Source organism: Carcharodon carcharias, chromosome 15 (genome assembly GCF_017639515.1).
Source record: "Carcharodon carcharias isolate sCarCar2 chromosome 15, sCarCar2.pri, whole genome shotgun sequence".
NCBI classification, from domain to species: Eukaryota; Metazoa; Chordata; class Chondrichthyes; order Lamniformes; family Lamnidae; genus Carcharodon; species Carcharodon carcharias.
In genome coordinates, this window is record NC_054481.1 from 65,305,736 (window position 1) to 65,322,099 (window position 16,364).

The 16,364-nt window shown below is 40.0% G+C and overlaps 1 protein-coding gene across 3 annotated transcripts in view; it reads right to left on the reverse strand.

Annotated features, from left to right (window-relative positions):
* gid4 (GID complex subunit 4 homolog) overlaps window positions 1-16,364 on the reverse strand; it is a 55,734-nt gene that overhangs the window by 14,361 nt on the left and 25,009 nt on the right. For all 3 annotated transcript variants that reach the window (XR_005945395.1, XM_041207253.1, XM_041207254.1), the window contains 2 exons: window positions 12,926-13,033; window positions 7,792-7,893 (listed from right to left, as the gene is read on the reverse strand). Coding sequence is in view for 2 of the 3 variants with exons in the window: in XM_041207253.1 (XP_041063187.1) it covers window positions 7,792-7,893; window positions 12,926-13,033 (210 nt within the window). In the remaining variant the exon portion in view is untranslated. The remainder of the gene's footprint in view (window positions 1-7,791; window positions 7,894-12,925; window positions 13,034-16,364) is intronic.

A 16,364-nucleotide genomic window follows, 5' to 3' on the forward strand; every position in this document is an offset into this window, starting at 1 on the left:
AAAGACACAATATATTTGTTCAATATCTCTACCATTTCTTCATTCCCCATAATAATGTCTCCTGTCTCTGCTTCTGCGGGACCAATGTGTATGTTAGCTACTCTCTTCCTTTTTATAAACTTGTAAAAGCTCTTAAACTCTGTTTTTATATTCCTGGCGAGTTTGCTCCCGCATTCTATTTTTTTCCCTATTTATCAACTTTTTGGTGGTCCTTCACTGGTTTCTAAAACACTCCCAATCCTCAGACTTGCTACTACTCTTTGCAACCTTATAAGCCTCTTCTTTTAATCTAATACTATCCTTAAGCAAGTTATGGATGGATCTTTCTTGCTGAGTTTTATATTGTCAGTAAACTTGGATACATTACGTAGGACCTCCTCATTTAAGTCATTGATAAAGCTCGTAAATAGCTGAGGCCCAAGCAATGGGCATTTTGCACCATTAGTTACAACCTGCCAATTCGAAAGTTACTTGTTCATTTCCACTCTTGTTTTTTGTCTGTTAACAAATCTTCAGTCCATACTAACATATCACCCCCAATTCAATGAGCCCTAAATTTGTGTAATAACTTCATATTCAGCACCGTATCAAATGATTTTTAAAAATCCAATAACATTACATCCACTAGTTCCCCTTAGCCACCCTACTAGTTATATCCTCAAAAACTAAAAGATTTGTCAAACACAATGTCCCTTTCATAAATATGCATTAACTGTGCCCAATTATTATTTAATTAATGTTATCATGTTCCTAATAAATTTTCCCTAATATTGATGCCAGGCTAACCAGCCTATATTCTTTCCTCCATGTGGGTTCAAAGATTTGAGCACAGAATCTAGGATGACACTGCAGTGCAGTACTGAAGGAGTGCTAGATATTTTGGGGTGCTATTTTTGGATGAAAAATTTACACTGAGACACTGACTGCCTGCTTAGGTGGATGTAAAAGACTGAATGATATTTCTTTTAAAGATTAGCAGAGAACTCTTTTGATGTTCAAGCCAATATATCCTTGTCAATCAACATAGGTAACAGCAAAGGTAAATTATGAAAGAAAACTAATGCAAAATGTAAAAACTGATAGCAAAAGCTTCTACGAGTATATAAAAAGAAAGAGAGTAGCTAAAATGAATGTTGGTCTCATGGAGGATGAGACTGGGGAGTTAAGTGGGGAATGCAGAAAGGGCAAAGATGCTTAATCAATATTTTGTCTCAGTTTTCATGACGGAGGACACTAGTACCACCCAATAGTAACAGACAGCGCAGAGGGTATAGGGAAGGAGGAGCTTAGAACAATCACCATCACTAGAGAAAAAGTACTGAGCAAACTATTGGGATTAAAGGGTGACAAGTCCTGAGGACCTGATGGCCTACATCCCAGGGTCTTAAAGAGATAGTGGATGCACTGGCTATAATATTCTAAAATTCCCAGGATTCTGGAAAGGTTCCAGTGGATTGGAAAATTGCTAGTATAACGCCCTTATTCAAAAAGTGTTGCCACGCGGGCGGGGGTCGGTGGGGGGGGGGGGGGGGGGGGGGGGGTGCAGAAGGGAGGAAACTATAGACCAGTTAGTTTAAAGTCTGTCGTTGGGAAATTATTGGAATCCATTATTAAAAAAGTGGTAATGGGGCATCTGGAAAGTCAAAATGCAATCCATCAGAGTCAGCATGGTTTTATAAACAGTAAATCGTGTTTGACTAATTTGCTAGAGTTCTTTGAAGATGTGACAAGCAAAGTGGATAATGGGGATCTTGTAGAAGTTGTATAACTGGACTTCCAGAAGGCCTTTGCTAAGGTGCCGCACAAAATATTAATACACAAGATAAGATCACATGAAGTTAGGGGTAATATATTAGCTTGGATAGAGGGATTGGCTAATCAACAGAAAGCAAAGAGTAGGGATAAATGGGTCTTTTTCTGGATGACAACCTGTAACCAGTGGGGTGCCACACGGTTTGGTCCTTGGGCCCCAAGTATTTACAATCTATATTAATGGCTTGGATTCAGGGATAGAAGGTACTATAGCTAAATTTGCAGATGGCACCAAAATAGGTGGGAAAGTAAGCTGCAATGAAGAAATAAGAAATTTACAATTGGATAGGTGAATGGGCCAAAATCTGGCAGATGGAGTTTAACGTGGATAACTGAGAGGTTATCCATTTTGGTCAGAAGTACAAAAAGGCAACTTATTATTTAAATGGAGGGAAACTTCAGAATACTTCAGTGCAGAGGGATCTCGTGCATGAATCGCTGAAAGCTAGTATGCAGGTACAGCAGGTAATAAGGAAGGCAAATGGAATTTTGGCATTTATTGCTAAAGGAATAGAGTATAAAAATAGGGAAGTGTTGATGCAACTGTACAAGGCATTGGTGAGACTGCACTTGGAGTACTGTGAATGGTTTTGGTCCCCTTACTTGAGGAAGGATGTAGTTGCATTGGAGGCGGTTCAGAGGAGGTTCACTGGATTGATTCCAGAGATGTGGGGCTTGTCTTATGAGGAGAGATTGAGCAGTTTAGGCCTATACTCTCGAGTTTAGAAGGATGAGAGGAGATCTAATTGAGGTATATAAGATGCTAAAGGGGATACACAAAGTAGACGTGAGCGGATGTTTCCCCTTGTGGGGTATTCTAGAAGGAGAGGCCATAGTTTTAGGCTAAGGGATGGTAGATTTAAATCAGAGATGAGGAGGAATTACTTTTCTCAAAGGGTCGTGAACCTGTAGAATTCACTACCTCAGAGTGCAGTGGATGCCGGGACACTGAATAAATTTAAGGAGATAGATAGACAGATTTTTAATTAGTAACAGGTTGAAATGTTATGGGGGGAGGGCGAGAAATTGGAGTCGAGGCCGAAATGAGATCAGCCATGATCGTATTGAATGGCGGGGCAGGCTCGAGGGGCTGAATTGCCTACCCCTGCTCCTAGTTCTTATGTCATCCATTTCACTGCTGTGCACAAATTGGCTGCTGTGTTCAACTATAAACAACAGATCACTACATTAAAATGTAATAATTAGCTTGTGTGAAGTGCTTTGGGGTGCCCTGCAGATGTAAAAGGTCTTACTTAACTCTTACTCCTAATTCTTGTGTGTTTATATACAACGCTTTTGTCCTTTGACAGAAATCAGAAATGACACTAACTTGAAATTTACCCCAACTTCCAAAGCATAGTGCAGAAAACATTAATATATAAAGCAAAATAAATAAAATACTAGTAAGTCAACAGATACAGAAATCTGATCAGACAGCCAGAAATCTGATTGCCTGGAGGACCCCCTGGGATCCAGTGATAGGCTCCAGTTTGAAAATGTCTGTTTTGATACTCTGAGAACTGCCAAAACTTTCCAATGACACGTTAAGAACAAGTTTTCATTTTCCACCTAATGCCATAAACATACACAGGGAAATAACCTTTCACTGATTCCTTAAACATTCCATGTTACATTTTAAAAAAGAAATGTTTAAACATTTTCCAAGGCTGACGAGAGTTCCAGAATTGACTGTTCTCTTACTGATCCCTGTAGGCAGCTGCGGATGTCTAACTTCATGCAAAACTAACCAAATAAATCTAAAATAATTAGTAACTAAAAATAAAGATGGTGCCTAGGCAGTTTGCAATCTGACACCTAATAGACAAACACAGATCAATAAAAGCCACTACAGCCTTGGGTGAAAGGCTGGGAACAGCCATTCCTACACAGAAGAATTGAAATCCATATCCTCAAAATGCTCAACCTTACTAGAAAAATTGTGCCAATAAGAGTGAACATAACATATATCTACTAAATAAATGACAGTAATGAGATCTTCAAGCTGAAGAAACTCAGAAACTTCAGTATTGGAAAATTACAGATCATAATGTGGATCTTGAAAATTTTCCCTGCCGGAACTGGAGATTTATCGAGTATCCAGAAAGGTTTGATGGCGGAGATGACAAATGTACTTCAAATTTAATACAAAGGCCACTTAAAAAATATTAGGTTGAGGGAAAGAAGCATTTACTTGACAGGTTATCAGGGAGCAACAGAAATATAAAGATTACAGAGTAAAATAATTTTTTTTAAGAATATGGGAAGCAGAAAATGTAACACAATTTAAAGATTACAGGTTTTGAAAGGAATCTGTTATGGAAATTATCCATTCTTAGTTTCTCAGCGTCCCAATCAAATCTATAATTAAAGATAAAAGGTGGAGTGTATTTTCAATTACTGATGTCTTAACTTGGTAAGTCCATTCTTGGTAGGCAAATTCTATATAACTTATGCTTCTCTGCAGAAATAATCTATTTTTGGTTTCCAAATTCAGCAAGAAGCCAGACATGTTAATAAGCAATCCATAAAGAACATGAATCACCATTCTCTTCTGAGTGACAAAGCTCCAGTATGAACCAAACACTGCCATAAGCTCAGTGGCTCCAGCACCAGAAAGGATGCAACCCTTTAGTTCAAATGCAATCACTGATTAATCATCTAATAGATATTGGATAGAATCTCTTTGCTAAAAGATAAGGACCTCCAAATTCTAAAGATAAAGACCTCCAATATTCCCACACGGCAAGGAGTTTTTAAATTAAAGATTTTTTCTTAAAATGAGAGGCCGGCAAGAATCTTTTAAACCGAAAGTTTCTTCTCCCTGCCACAGTATGTTTATCTTCAAAAGTGAATCACATTTGAATTGTGGTTTATGAATTCTCAATAAAACCATTATTTGTGTAAAATATTTACTTTCATTCAAAACGATTATTTAAGATACTCCAGTCAGTCAATCTGTGGCAGTATTACTTTTCGCTGAAGTTGCCATAATCATTATCAGTGTCTTGCTCAAGAGGCACTTAATTCAGTCAAAAACAAGAATACCTGGAAAAACTCAGCAGGTCTGGCAGCATCTGTGGAGAGGAGCACAGTTAACGTTTCACCTCTTTTCTAGTTTTACCTAGTTCTGTTGAAGGGTCATTCGGACTCAAAATGTTAACTGTGCTCCTCTCCACAGATGCTGCCTGACCTGCTGAGTTTTTCCAGGTATTTTTGTTTTTGTCCTTAATTCAGTCATAGCACTGCAGGTAGATGCCAAGTAGAGGCCAAAGACTTCCCTATAGGAAGAGAAGTAAACCACAGGATCGGTTGTTGTAATAAATAGCATAATTTTTCTAGGTTACTTTCACTTGTATTCCTTTGCCTTTGCTGGAGACCAAGTGAAAGAGAATCAATCACACGTTGATCAGTCATCCTATGAATGAAGGCCAGAAGCACAAATACTTTGATAGGTGAAGACGAAGAGTGCTGTTCAGCCTATACTGGAGTAACATTAGTCTATGGGGAAAAACTTAAATAGTGCATTTACACACACAAGCTTCTCCAAGGACTGTCTCCATCTTCTGTGCGAAAAGTTATTAGATCATATTCACAACCAGTCACACTGGTTACTAAGGTTATACACACCTCTAATGCTGGGAGATGTCAGTTGAAATGGGAACTTATTCCTATTTACATTGGGAATGCTCCATAATTGGAATTAAGTTATAAGGTTCTTAGCTAAAAATGACAAAGCACAACAACATGGGATTCAGGAATTGGATAATTTTTTTCAATGACCTCTGAAAGAAGTATGAATGCAAGTCTACTAACATGCAAGACAATTTTTACCTTGATAACTTACATCCAACAGGTGCATGGTACTGTGACCACCTCGCAATATAAAGGCCAACTCGGTACCTCAAATGGCATCCAGGACACAATTATCCAAGGGGCCCAAATTGTCGTATATTGGAACATACAGGCCGCAAACAGACCTAATAAGAATCACTGGCTGACTAGAAAGGTAAGAGGGGAGAAGGGTACCCTTAGTTGCTTGTTTTGACTGAAGAATTATTCTCCCTCTATGCAAGGGAACACAAAATAAAGGCATCAAAATCCCAGAGCAAACAGGATTTCCTAGCTAATAGTTTGAATATCAATTATACTCGGGAAATTACAACTTTCAGCTCTAGAAGAATCCTGAATTAACAAGAGAAAGGCCAACATTATATAGGGACAGGGACATTTGCGTGTGGTAAATGACAGCTGACAAGATTTTTTTTTTTGGTGTAATATCAGTAAGTGTAGAAGAGGAATGGAAGAGATGTATAGATAAGATGTATTGTGGATTGCCAATTTGCTTTTGTTACCAACATGTAGTTTTTGCTTTTTCAAAGACAAAAATCAATGTTTACCCATTTTAGCATTGATACATACAGACACTGACATAACCTGGCTTTTGTCTCACAAAGTGGTCCCCATCTCAGCTGGGCTTATTTTTTGGGGTAGATTGGAAGGCAAGGGGAAAAAAAAAATGAAACTGAAAGGATGAGAGGGTAAATTAAAGTTGAGATTCAGGGAAAATAGACCACCGCTAGGATTCATTTCAGAGCAGCAATAGCAGATGCCTGGTCATAGGTCACGTACCCCCCCCACCCACTCCTCCTTGATTTCAAAGGGGGCTCTTGTGTTGTAAAAGGATCAAGGAAATGAATGTCACTTCCTGCTTTTCTCTCAATTGAAGTTCCTTTCTATTTCATATGCAAATTTATATAACAGATAATCTCCATGCTTTGTACATCAGAGAACTGAATTAAACATAACAATTCTCCTGAAAACATTTATCCTCACTATACACATCTATGCAAGTGCTCTTCAGGGTAAGATATCCTTCCTGGGCCATTACCTCCCTTCTTTGGGAGAACATTTCTATGTGAAATTCATTAAAGGGGATGAAATTTCTCAGAGCTTCTTGGGCATCACTGCTATAACTTCAGCGAATGTCCCACTTATGCATGAATGTAGGATTTTCACCAAGGTCACAATGGTGGAGCAGAAGTGCTGTGGAAAGTCAACCCAACACTATTCTACATTTAGTATTTTTATGACATGTATTTAGTGCAAATTATAGTAATCCAGTTCAGTAGAATAAAGAAAACAATCTGTTGTTCTTTAAAACAAAGATAGTAATAGTCCGCAGTGACACAGCCATACATGAGGCTAGTGCTCAATCTCTGCACATTGCAGATATGATAGAACAATTGCTTCTTCTACGACAGGATCTCCAGCTTGAACATAAATCAACCCAAACAATCTGCACATATCTGCAATGAAGTTTAAACAGCACTTTTCTTCCTTGTAGAACTCTTTCATACCAGTATCATTATGAAAAGCTGCCCCATGAAGACAGCAATTATACTAGCAATCATTCTTTTGACAATTGCATTACCAAACGTACTGAGACACATGAAGCATGAAGGTCCCAGCTTCAATCCCTCACTATGCTGAGTCAGCTGGTAAGGGCATTACAATTGGGAAAATTAATCAAAGTTCCTGCTCCTGATCACTATCCAGTGATTGCAGTGAGAATGTGCATCTTTGTGGAAAAGACCTTGGTGCATTTGAATTGTCAAAGAGCCTGACACACACTGTGCCCAAGGCATCATAACATGTCAGCAACTTCAGGACAGGATGCAAGAGAGGGAAAAAGTAATCACAAGGAAAAAAAAATTAAGCCAGGTTGTTGGATTGTGCAATAAACCAATGAAAGGCTTTGAATTTGTCCCTTAGAAAATCAGCACAAATTTATCAGGCCATTTTCCTTGCTCACAGTAGCAGTCATAGTGATTTGAAAAAGTATTCTGAAATCTTTATCCTGGCTTCACTCAGTTATACACCAAAATAAAATTAGTGTTAGAATTAGGTCACAGATCCTCTTTATTTGCCTGTTAGGATGACACATAGGTTTCAACACACATACTCAATAATCTTTGTTACCTTCCACCTCATGAAGACAAAATCGCTGTTCTTTAACTCTTCATAATCAAACTCATCTGAGTTGAATGTTTTTGCATATTGGTAAAATGCCAAGAATTTCCCCTGAAAAAAAAATAAAGAAGATAAGCACATCAAAAAGCCAAAACATTGCATACACAACACTAAAATCCTACAGTGTAGAAGAAACAAGAATTTGATGATGCATAATCCTAGTTACTGTGCAGGAAGGTTAAAAATCAGAAGAGAGGGACTAAAATGATTGAATAAGGATCCAATAAGAAAATAACATGGTTAAGTGATAAGGTGTGTGTGATTTTCTTAAGTACCAGTTTTGCCTATTTATGAAAAAGAATTCAACCTCTAATTGAAAACTTGCTTCCAAGATTCCTAGTTTCTCAACCAAATAATGTCCTAAGCTGTAAAGATTGACAGTCACATCACAGACATGACTACTTCAACCTTTGGTGTGCTTTGAAAACAGGAAGTGCTATGATAGAACAAGTTATCCTATTTGGGGTCCTGTCAGTCCAACCATAATGCAAGGTGGTTCTCAAGTAATCCTATAGCGTGGCTGATTTATTTGTTAAATTTCACTTTCCAGAGGTGGTTTTAAAATAAATTTCACAATAAAATTCTTTAATGGGCTCACTTGCAATCTTTTAAAAAACGTCCCAATATAGCTCCAAAATTTAAGCTTAACGCGCCTCCTGATATGTTTCTGTTACTATTGTAAGGTTTTGATTGTGGAAATGCAATGCTTTTCCTCAGAATTTCAAGAACCATCAATTTTCCAACAAATATCATGCTTCCATATACCAGAATCAGTTATATAGCAGAGATAGGCTTTTTCATGAAGATCACAGAAACCTCATGGGACACTGCTTTTTTTTTAAAGCACCTCTGAAAGCAAGTAGGTAAAGATACCTGGTGTAACATTGAGTCACCCACTCTGGAAGGTTCCAGGTTTGCTTCCAGGTTTGTCCAGTTAGGTGATCTCAGACAAGGCAGCAATTGAGGGGTGGAGGTAGTGGTTACATCACAGCTCAATATCCATGGGTTAGAGAGCACTAGCTTGTAATTTTGAGCACTTATTGGGATAAACATCTTGTGCTTTTCAAAAATAAGCTTAGTTGCTAGAGAAAGTATTATGAAAGACCAGCAATTTTCTCTAGGTTTGCCAAATGTAATTCTTTAGTTAGGTAGTAATCCAGAGACCCAGGGTAATTTCTGAAGAAGGGTCAAATGGACTCAAAACATTAGCTCTGTTTCTTTCCCCACAGATGCTGCTAGACCTGCTGAGTTTTTCCAGCATTTTCTGACCCAGGGTAATGGTCTGGGGACCTGGGTTCAAATCTCACCCCGGCAGATGGTGGAATTTGAATTCGATAGAAAAAAATCTGGAATTAAAAGTCTAATGATGACCATGAAACCATGTCGACTGTCATAAAAACCCATCTGGTTCATTAATGTTCTAAAGAAATTTACTAAAGGAAGGAAATCTGCCATCCTTACCTGGCCTGGCCTAAATGTGACTCCAGATCCACAGCAATGTGGTTGACTCTTAAATGCCCTCTGAAATGGCCTAGCAAGCCACTCAGTTGTACCAACCACTAAAAACAAGTCAATAAGGAATGAAACCAGACAGAACAACTGGCATTGACCTAGGAACCGGAAATGACGACGGCAACTCAGGTCTGCCGACCCTGCAATGTCCTGCTTATTAACATCTGGCGGGGGGGGATTTGTGCCAAATTGGGAGAGCCATCTCACAGACTAGTCATGCAGCAGCCTGACATTGTCTGTAAGGTATGTTTCCATGAGTATGACTATGTCCCAGACAACACCATCACCATTCCTGGGTATGTCCTGTCCCACTGGCCAGTAGCACCACTACAGATCCAGCAGTGGCAGCACAGTGAAACACAGTCAGGAAGGAGTTGCTCTGAGAGTCCTCAACATCGACCCCAGACCACATGAAGTCTCATGGCATCAGGTCAAATATGGACAAGGAAATCTCCTGATGATTATCACGTACTATCTTCCCCTCAGCTGATGAATCAGCACTCCTCTATGTTGAACACCACTGGAGGAAGCAGAGTGTGGCAAGGGCGCAAAATGTACTCTGGGGTGGGACTTCAATGTCCATCACCAAGAGTGGCTCAGTAGCACCACTACAGACTGAACTGGCTAAATCCTAAAGGACATAGATGCTAGACTGGGTCTGTGGAAGGGAGTGAGAGAACCAAGAGGGAAAAACATACTTAATCTCATCCTCACCAACCTGCCCGCCGCATATTCATTTGTCCACGATGTTATCGGTAGGAGTGACACTGCATTGTCTTTGTGGGGACGAAGCCCCGTCTTCACATAGAGGATACCCTCTATCGCGTTGTATGACGCTACCACCATGTTAAATAGGATAGAATTCCAACAGATCTAGCAACTCCAGATGGGACAACCATGAGGCACTGTGGGCCATCAGCAGCAGAATTGTACTCAAACACATGACATGACACGTCCCCCACTCTACCATTGCCACCAAGCTAGGGGGTCAACCCTGATCCAATGAAGAGTGCATGCCAAGAGCAGCACCAGGCATATCTAAAAATGAGGTGTCAATGTGGGTAAAGCTACAACAGAGGACTACTTGCATGCCAAACAACATAAGCAGCAAACAACAGACAGAGCCAAGAGATTCCACAACCAATGGATCAGATCTAAGTGCTGCACTCCTGCCACATCCAGTCGTGAATGGCGGTAGACCATTAAACAACTCAAAGGTGGGGAAGACTCCACAAATATCCCCATCCTCAGTGATGGCAGAGCCCAGTACATCAGTACAAAAGAATAGGCTGAAGCATTTGCAATAACCTTCAGCCAGAAGTGCTGAGTGGGTGATCCATCTTGGCCTCCTCCCCAAGTCCCCAGCATCACGGATGCCAGACTTCAGCTAATAAGATTTAATCTACGCAAAACTGAAATCAATGGGAATCAGGGGGAAAACCGTCATACCTAGCACAAAGGAAGATGGTTGTGGTTGTTGGAGGCCAATCATCTCAGTTCCAGGACATCACTGCAGGAATTCCTCAGGGTAGTGTCCTAGGCCCAGCCATCTTCAGCTGCTTCATCATGACCTTCCTTCCGTCAAAAGATCAGAAATGGAAATGTTCGCTGATGATTGCATAATGTTCAGCACCATTCATAACTCCTCAGATACTGAAGCAGTCCATGCCCAGATACAGCAAGACATGGACAATATCCAGGCTCGGGCTGACAAGTGGCAAGTAACATTCACACCACACAAGTGCCAGGTAATGACCATCTCAAACAAGAGAGAATCTAACCATAGCCCCTTGACATTCAATGGTATTATCTTTGCAAGAATCCCCCCACTATCAACATCCTGGCGCTGGGTGGGGGTTTACCATTGATTGGAACTGAACTAAGCTAGCGATATAAATGCTATGGCTACAGCAGCAGGCCAGAGGCTTGGAATCCTGTGGCAAGTTAACTCAACTCCTGACTCCCCAAAGCCTGTCCACCATCTTCAAGGCATAGGTCAGGAATGCAATGGAACACTCTCCACTTGCCTAGGTGGGTGCAGCTCCAACAACAATCAAGAAGCTTGACACCATCTAGGAGAAAGCAGCCCACTTGATTGGTACCCCATCCACAAACATTCACTCCCCTCCACCACCGATGCAGTGGCAGCAGTTTGTACCATTTACAAGATGCACTGCAGGAATTCACCAAGGTTCCTTAGACAGTATCTTCCAAACCCACGACTGCTACCATGTAGAAAGACAAGGGCAGCAGACGCATGGGAACACCACCAACTGCAAGTTCCCCTCCAGGCACTCACCATCCTGACTTGGAAATATATCGCCATTATTTCATGCTGCTCGGTCAAAATCCTGGAACTCCTTCCCTAACACTACTGTGAGTGTACGAACACCACATGGACTGCAGCAGTTCAAGGCAGCAGCTCACTATCACCTTCTCAAGGGCAATTTGGGATGAGCAATAAGTGTTGGCCTAGCCAGCAATATCCACATCCCATGAATTAATAATAAAAAAAAGGTGCACAGGTGAACTGGAATGACTCTCTCACAAGCATTGCCTTTTCCTGAGAAATGACTGACCCACCTCAGAAATTGTGAGCACCCCATGTCAGTACTACATTGAGACTGGAAATTCACCACATAGTAAAATTGCAAGGAGAGCTACATCTTCTACCCCTCATGGCACAAATAACATGTCTAATGTCATTGTTAACAAGTATGTACCAAAAATTTAGTACAAATTGACAGTTATATTTGCAAGGAATGCCTGGTAAACAAAATGGAAAATGACAGAAACTCTTCTATGGTTGCGGCTGACACATACACAATTGTTGCAGGAAGAATTGGAACTTTCTTGAATTTCTTGTACATCCAGTCCTATAACTCACCTAGGAGTGATCAATATTCCACTTCGCAGTATCAGTATCTTTCACTTTGATGAAGGCAATGTTCATGCAAAACAACCCAAAACACAATGGGCTTAAGTTTAACAGGTCAGATGTTAACATTTGAAAAATCTACCCTAACCTTTCCAACTTTGCATTTAATGCAGCAGCTGCTCCCAAGAGGCAGGTTGGTAATTTAAGTATTTTAACAAGCTTTGCAGGGTTTACAGTACTTGACCAGGTTTCTCTGACCTTAGGAAATCTGGTAGCTGAAGGCAGCAAGGAGAAGGCAAGTGCCTCTATACCACTGCTTCTGGGCCAGGAGAAGCGCTCCATCCTTGACCACTCTCCAGCCCCCATACAGAGATTCCCGGGATCAGACCTTACCCCTGCTCTGGGGTTAGGAATTGGATGTACCTGCTCCTGTGGCCTGTTCTGGAGTCCTCTCTGCCTGATCGAAAGCAAAGCCTGTCAGGCTGACATCCAGACAGGGAAGCTTTACAATACAGAACAGGCATGCTGGAGTTAAAACTCCACAGCAGAAGGGGATACCTGGACTTCAAGGTTTTTTGACCAAAACTTCCCACCCCTATGTAACACATGCTTGTTAATATCCAGGCCAATGTCTGAAACAGGGTTAAAGCGTTAAAAAAAACAAAGTTAAAGCATAAAACATTTCTCACATACCCAATGTTTTCTATCCACATCTTCATCTGCATCCCATTTCCTTGTTAAAAATGGATGTTTTTTACTGATGATTTCTCCTTCAAAGAAGGTAGTAAGAGTTGGGTATTCCTGTAAAGTTTAAAATTGAACAAAGAATGTAAAGTGGCACCATTTCATTAGGAACTTGCATACAAAATCCAGCCCTCATTATTTTAGCTAGCAAAGACTATTTCATAACTGTTAGATCAATAACATAGACATTATAAACTATTGGCACATGTCAGGAAAAAAAAACGGAATAAAAGCCCTCTAAAACATTATGCTCCTCTAATTCAAGATAGATGTTAATATATTCTACAGCAAGAGGATATTGTTAATAGTATATTAATTATATTAAGATACACAGGATGAAGGGCATTTTTAATTAAGTACTTTGATCACGTACAAATAGGGGACAGCTGGGACACTAGGAGAGTTATAAGACTGAACAAAGTCAATAAACACTCTTGGTAAAGAAAAGCTCTGCATTTTGGTTTTGGCTTCACCAACCAGCTTGGATTCTGTTAACAGATATGAGATTCAACTTAGAAGTTTAGACTTAATTACTTTTTATTTAGTGGTTGGAGAATGTATGGAATGGACCACCAAGGGAGATAGCGTTGGTCCATCAGTTTTCATTGCTTAGGGTGGATAATGAATTGAATGTACATCTCCACAATATTAAATCAAGACCCCCCATTTTTACCAATGTTAATAGCTCACATTAATTGCTATCCTGAAGTAACTTAATTCCCTTGTCATGCCTCAATAGCCGAATAAAGAATACCTGCCACCATTGTCAAATTGCATTGAAACGCTGTAAAAATCAGCCTCAGCACTGATTATCATCACTACTCCCACAGGTACTAGCTGTACTGTCACCTGGGATTAGCAGCCAATATTGTCTTGCTAGGCTTACTTAAGAATCAGCTTTCAAGGAACTGTGAATAGCTCCCATCAATGAATCATTTAGATTTCTGATCCTCATATGTTTTCTCCCTTAGTGAGAAATCTGTGTGTTAAGTACTGTTTTTACAACAGGCTATATGGGCAATTTGACTGTCTGGTTCTGTAAATGTTGATCACCAGACTCTTCAACAATTGTCAACTTAGTCCTGCTCCAAAAGCAGTGGAATATCATATGATCCTTAAATTCTACATCATAGGTTCCTTAATGGAGAAGATAGCCTGCTACTTTGGTCCTAAGGGTACTCAACAGGCCAGTAGCTACTCAGTATTTCACAACATCAAAACATCCTTCTGAAATAATAGGGGTAACCAGACTGACCTGAACTTTATTAATGTTACATTGTAGTAAAGGTAACCTTTATTAGGCAGGAACATTTAATGATGGTGGAGGATGATTCTTTAAATGTGGAAACTATTGGGTGGAAAGCGAGAAGAAGGGAACCCTATCACGGTTCTGGGAGAGAGGGAAGTGGGAAGCAGTGAGGGAAATGCAGGAGACCGGTTGGACATGGTTGAGGACCCTGTTAACCATAGTGAGGCCAGGGGAATTCTTGGTTGAGGAAAAAGACACATCAAAACTGCTGTTATGGAAGGTTGTCTCATCAGAACAATTACAGCAGAGATGGAGAAACTAGGAGAATGAAATGGAGCCCTTACAAGATGTAGGGTGTGAGGAGGTGTAGTCGAGGCAGCTGTGGGACTATTTCTTTACTACCATTACCACTCCCTTTTTCATTTAATCTCACCTGCCCTCTACCCTATCCTTGACCTTCCCTTCAGTGCATCCCCCACCCTCCCACTCCCCCTCCCCCTCAACAGCATAACATTTCTACCTTCCTTCAGTTCTGAAGAAGAGTTATATTTGACTCAAAGCATGAACTCTGTTTCTCTCTCATAGATGCTGCCAGATCTGCTGAGTACTCCCAGCACTGTTTTTAAGTTAATTTAAAGTTTTACTAGGTTATTGGTCCAGTGCAGACCTTGCAGCAATGGTCAATTCAGCCACTTAACAAACCTAAATTTTAAAAAAGCCATTGAATACTGATGTATGTATTTAATAAGCTGATAACAAGGGCAGGAAAAACAGCTCTGCAAAAGGAAAACATCTGGATATAAATCAATCATTCTTTTAAAATGGGGGTTCTGTAGAAGCAGGAGATTAACAGAAAAGAGATTGTACTGAATCAAAGTAACTGTTTGTAATTAAATGTTCTTCACTGGTGGAATAGCAATTATATGTGACAAGAATGAAACTCAGTAAGAATACAAAGTAAGGGAGTTTAATCAGTTTAAGTTACAGAAAAATGAGCTTGTTAGCTAAGAAAAACTAAAGTTATTGATGGGAAGCAAGTTAAATAATTATGTAATTGAAGGGAGTGGCTTGTCACATAGAGGAGGCACAAGAAATCTAAAAAAAAAAGTTTGTTCATTATGAGTATTTGATTTGTAAAGGCCCAACATACTGAACTCAGAACTGTAACTACTAAGTCCTTCAACTAAACCAGCAAGTTTCAGTTTTTAGTAGTCTTTTAATTATATGTTCAAGTACTACAACATATACTGTGCACTTAATAAACCCGTGACACCCAAAATATTCAATGTTTGTGAACCTTATTGATAAGTAAATTATTAATAAGAACCCTTATACTTATTAATGGAATGAGTGCCAGGAGATCTCATTGACCATATCCCCCAGGATTACACTTTGTGCATATTAGACCACTTCAATGTCAGTTGTCGCTTGTGCTAACTTTATGTTAGTTGCAGTTTGACTTGACAGGGGTGGGTCAGGGGGTAGCACTATTGCCTCAGGAGTCAAAAGGCTATGGGTTCAAATTCCACTCCAGAGACTTAACTAGAAAAATCCAGGCTAACAATCCATTGCAGTACTGATATAATGCCGAACTGCCGGATGTGGTGTATCTTGGATGAGACGTTAAATTGAAGTCCCAATTGCTACCTAAGGTGGATGTAAAACATCCCATAGCAATACTTTGAAGAACAGGCAAGTTATCCCTGGTGTCCTGGCCAATATTCATCCCTCAAATCAGCACCACCTTCTCAAGGGCAATTAGGGATGGGCAATAAAAATACTGGCCTAGCCAGTGACACCCATATCCCATGAAAGAATAAAAGAAATCACTACAACAGGTTATCTGGTCATTATCACCTTGGTGTTTGTGGAGCTTGCTATGTCAAGATGGCTGCCACATTTTCTATGTTGCAACAATGACTACACTTCAAAAGTATTTCATTGGTTGTAAAACGCTTTGGGATATTCTGAGGTTGTGAAAAGCGCTATATAAATGCAAGTTTTTTTTTAAAAGCAGTCTCAAACAGAGTTCGAGCCTTTGTTCAGTTCTTCTCAAAAGGGAATAATTTAGCTCTTTGGTGTGGCTAACATGTTTCCAATGTCAACCATCATCCAGCAACACTGGCATGATATGGGTAA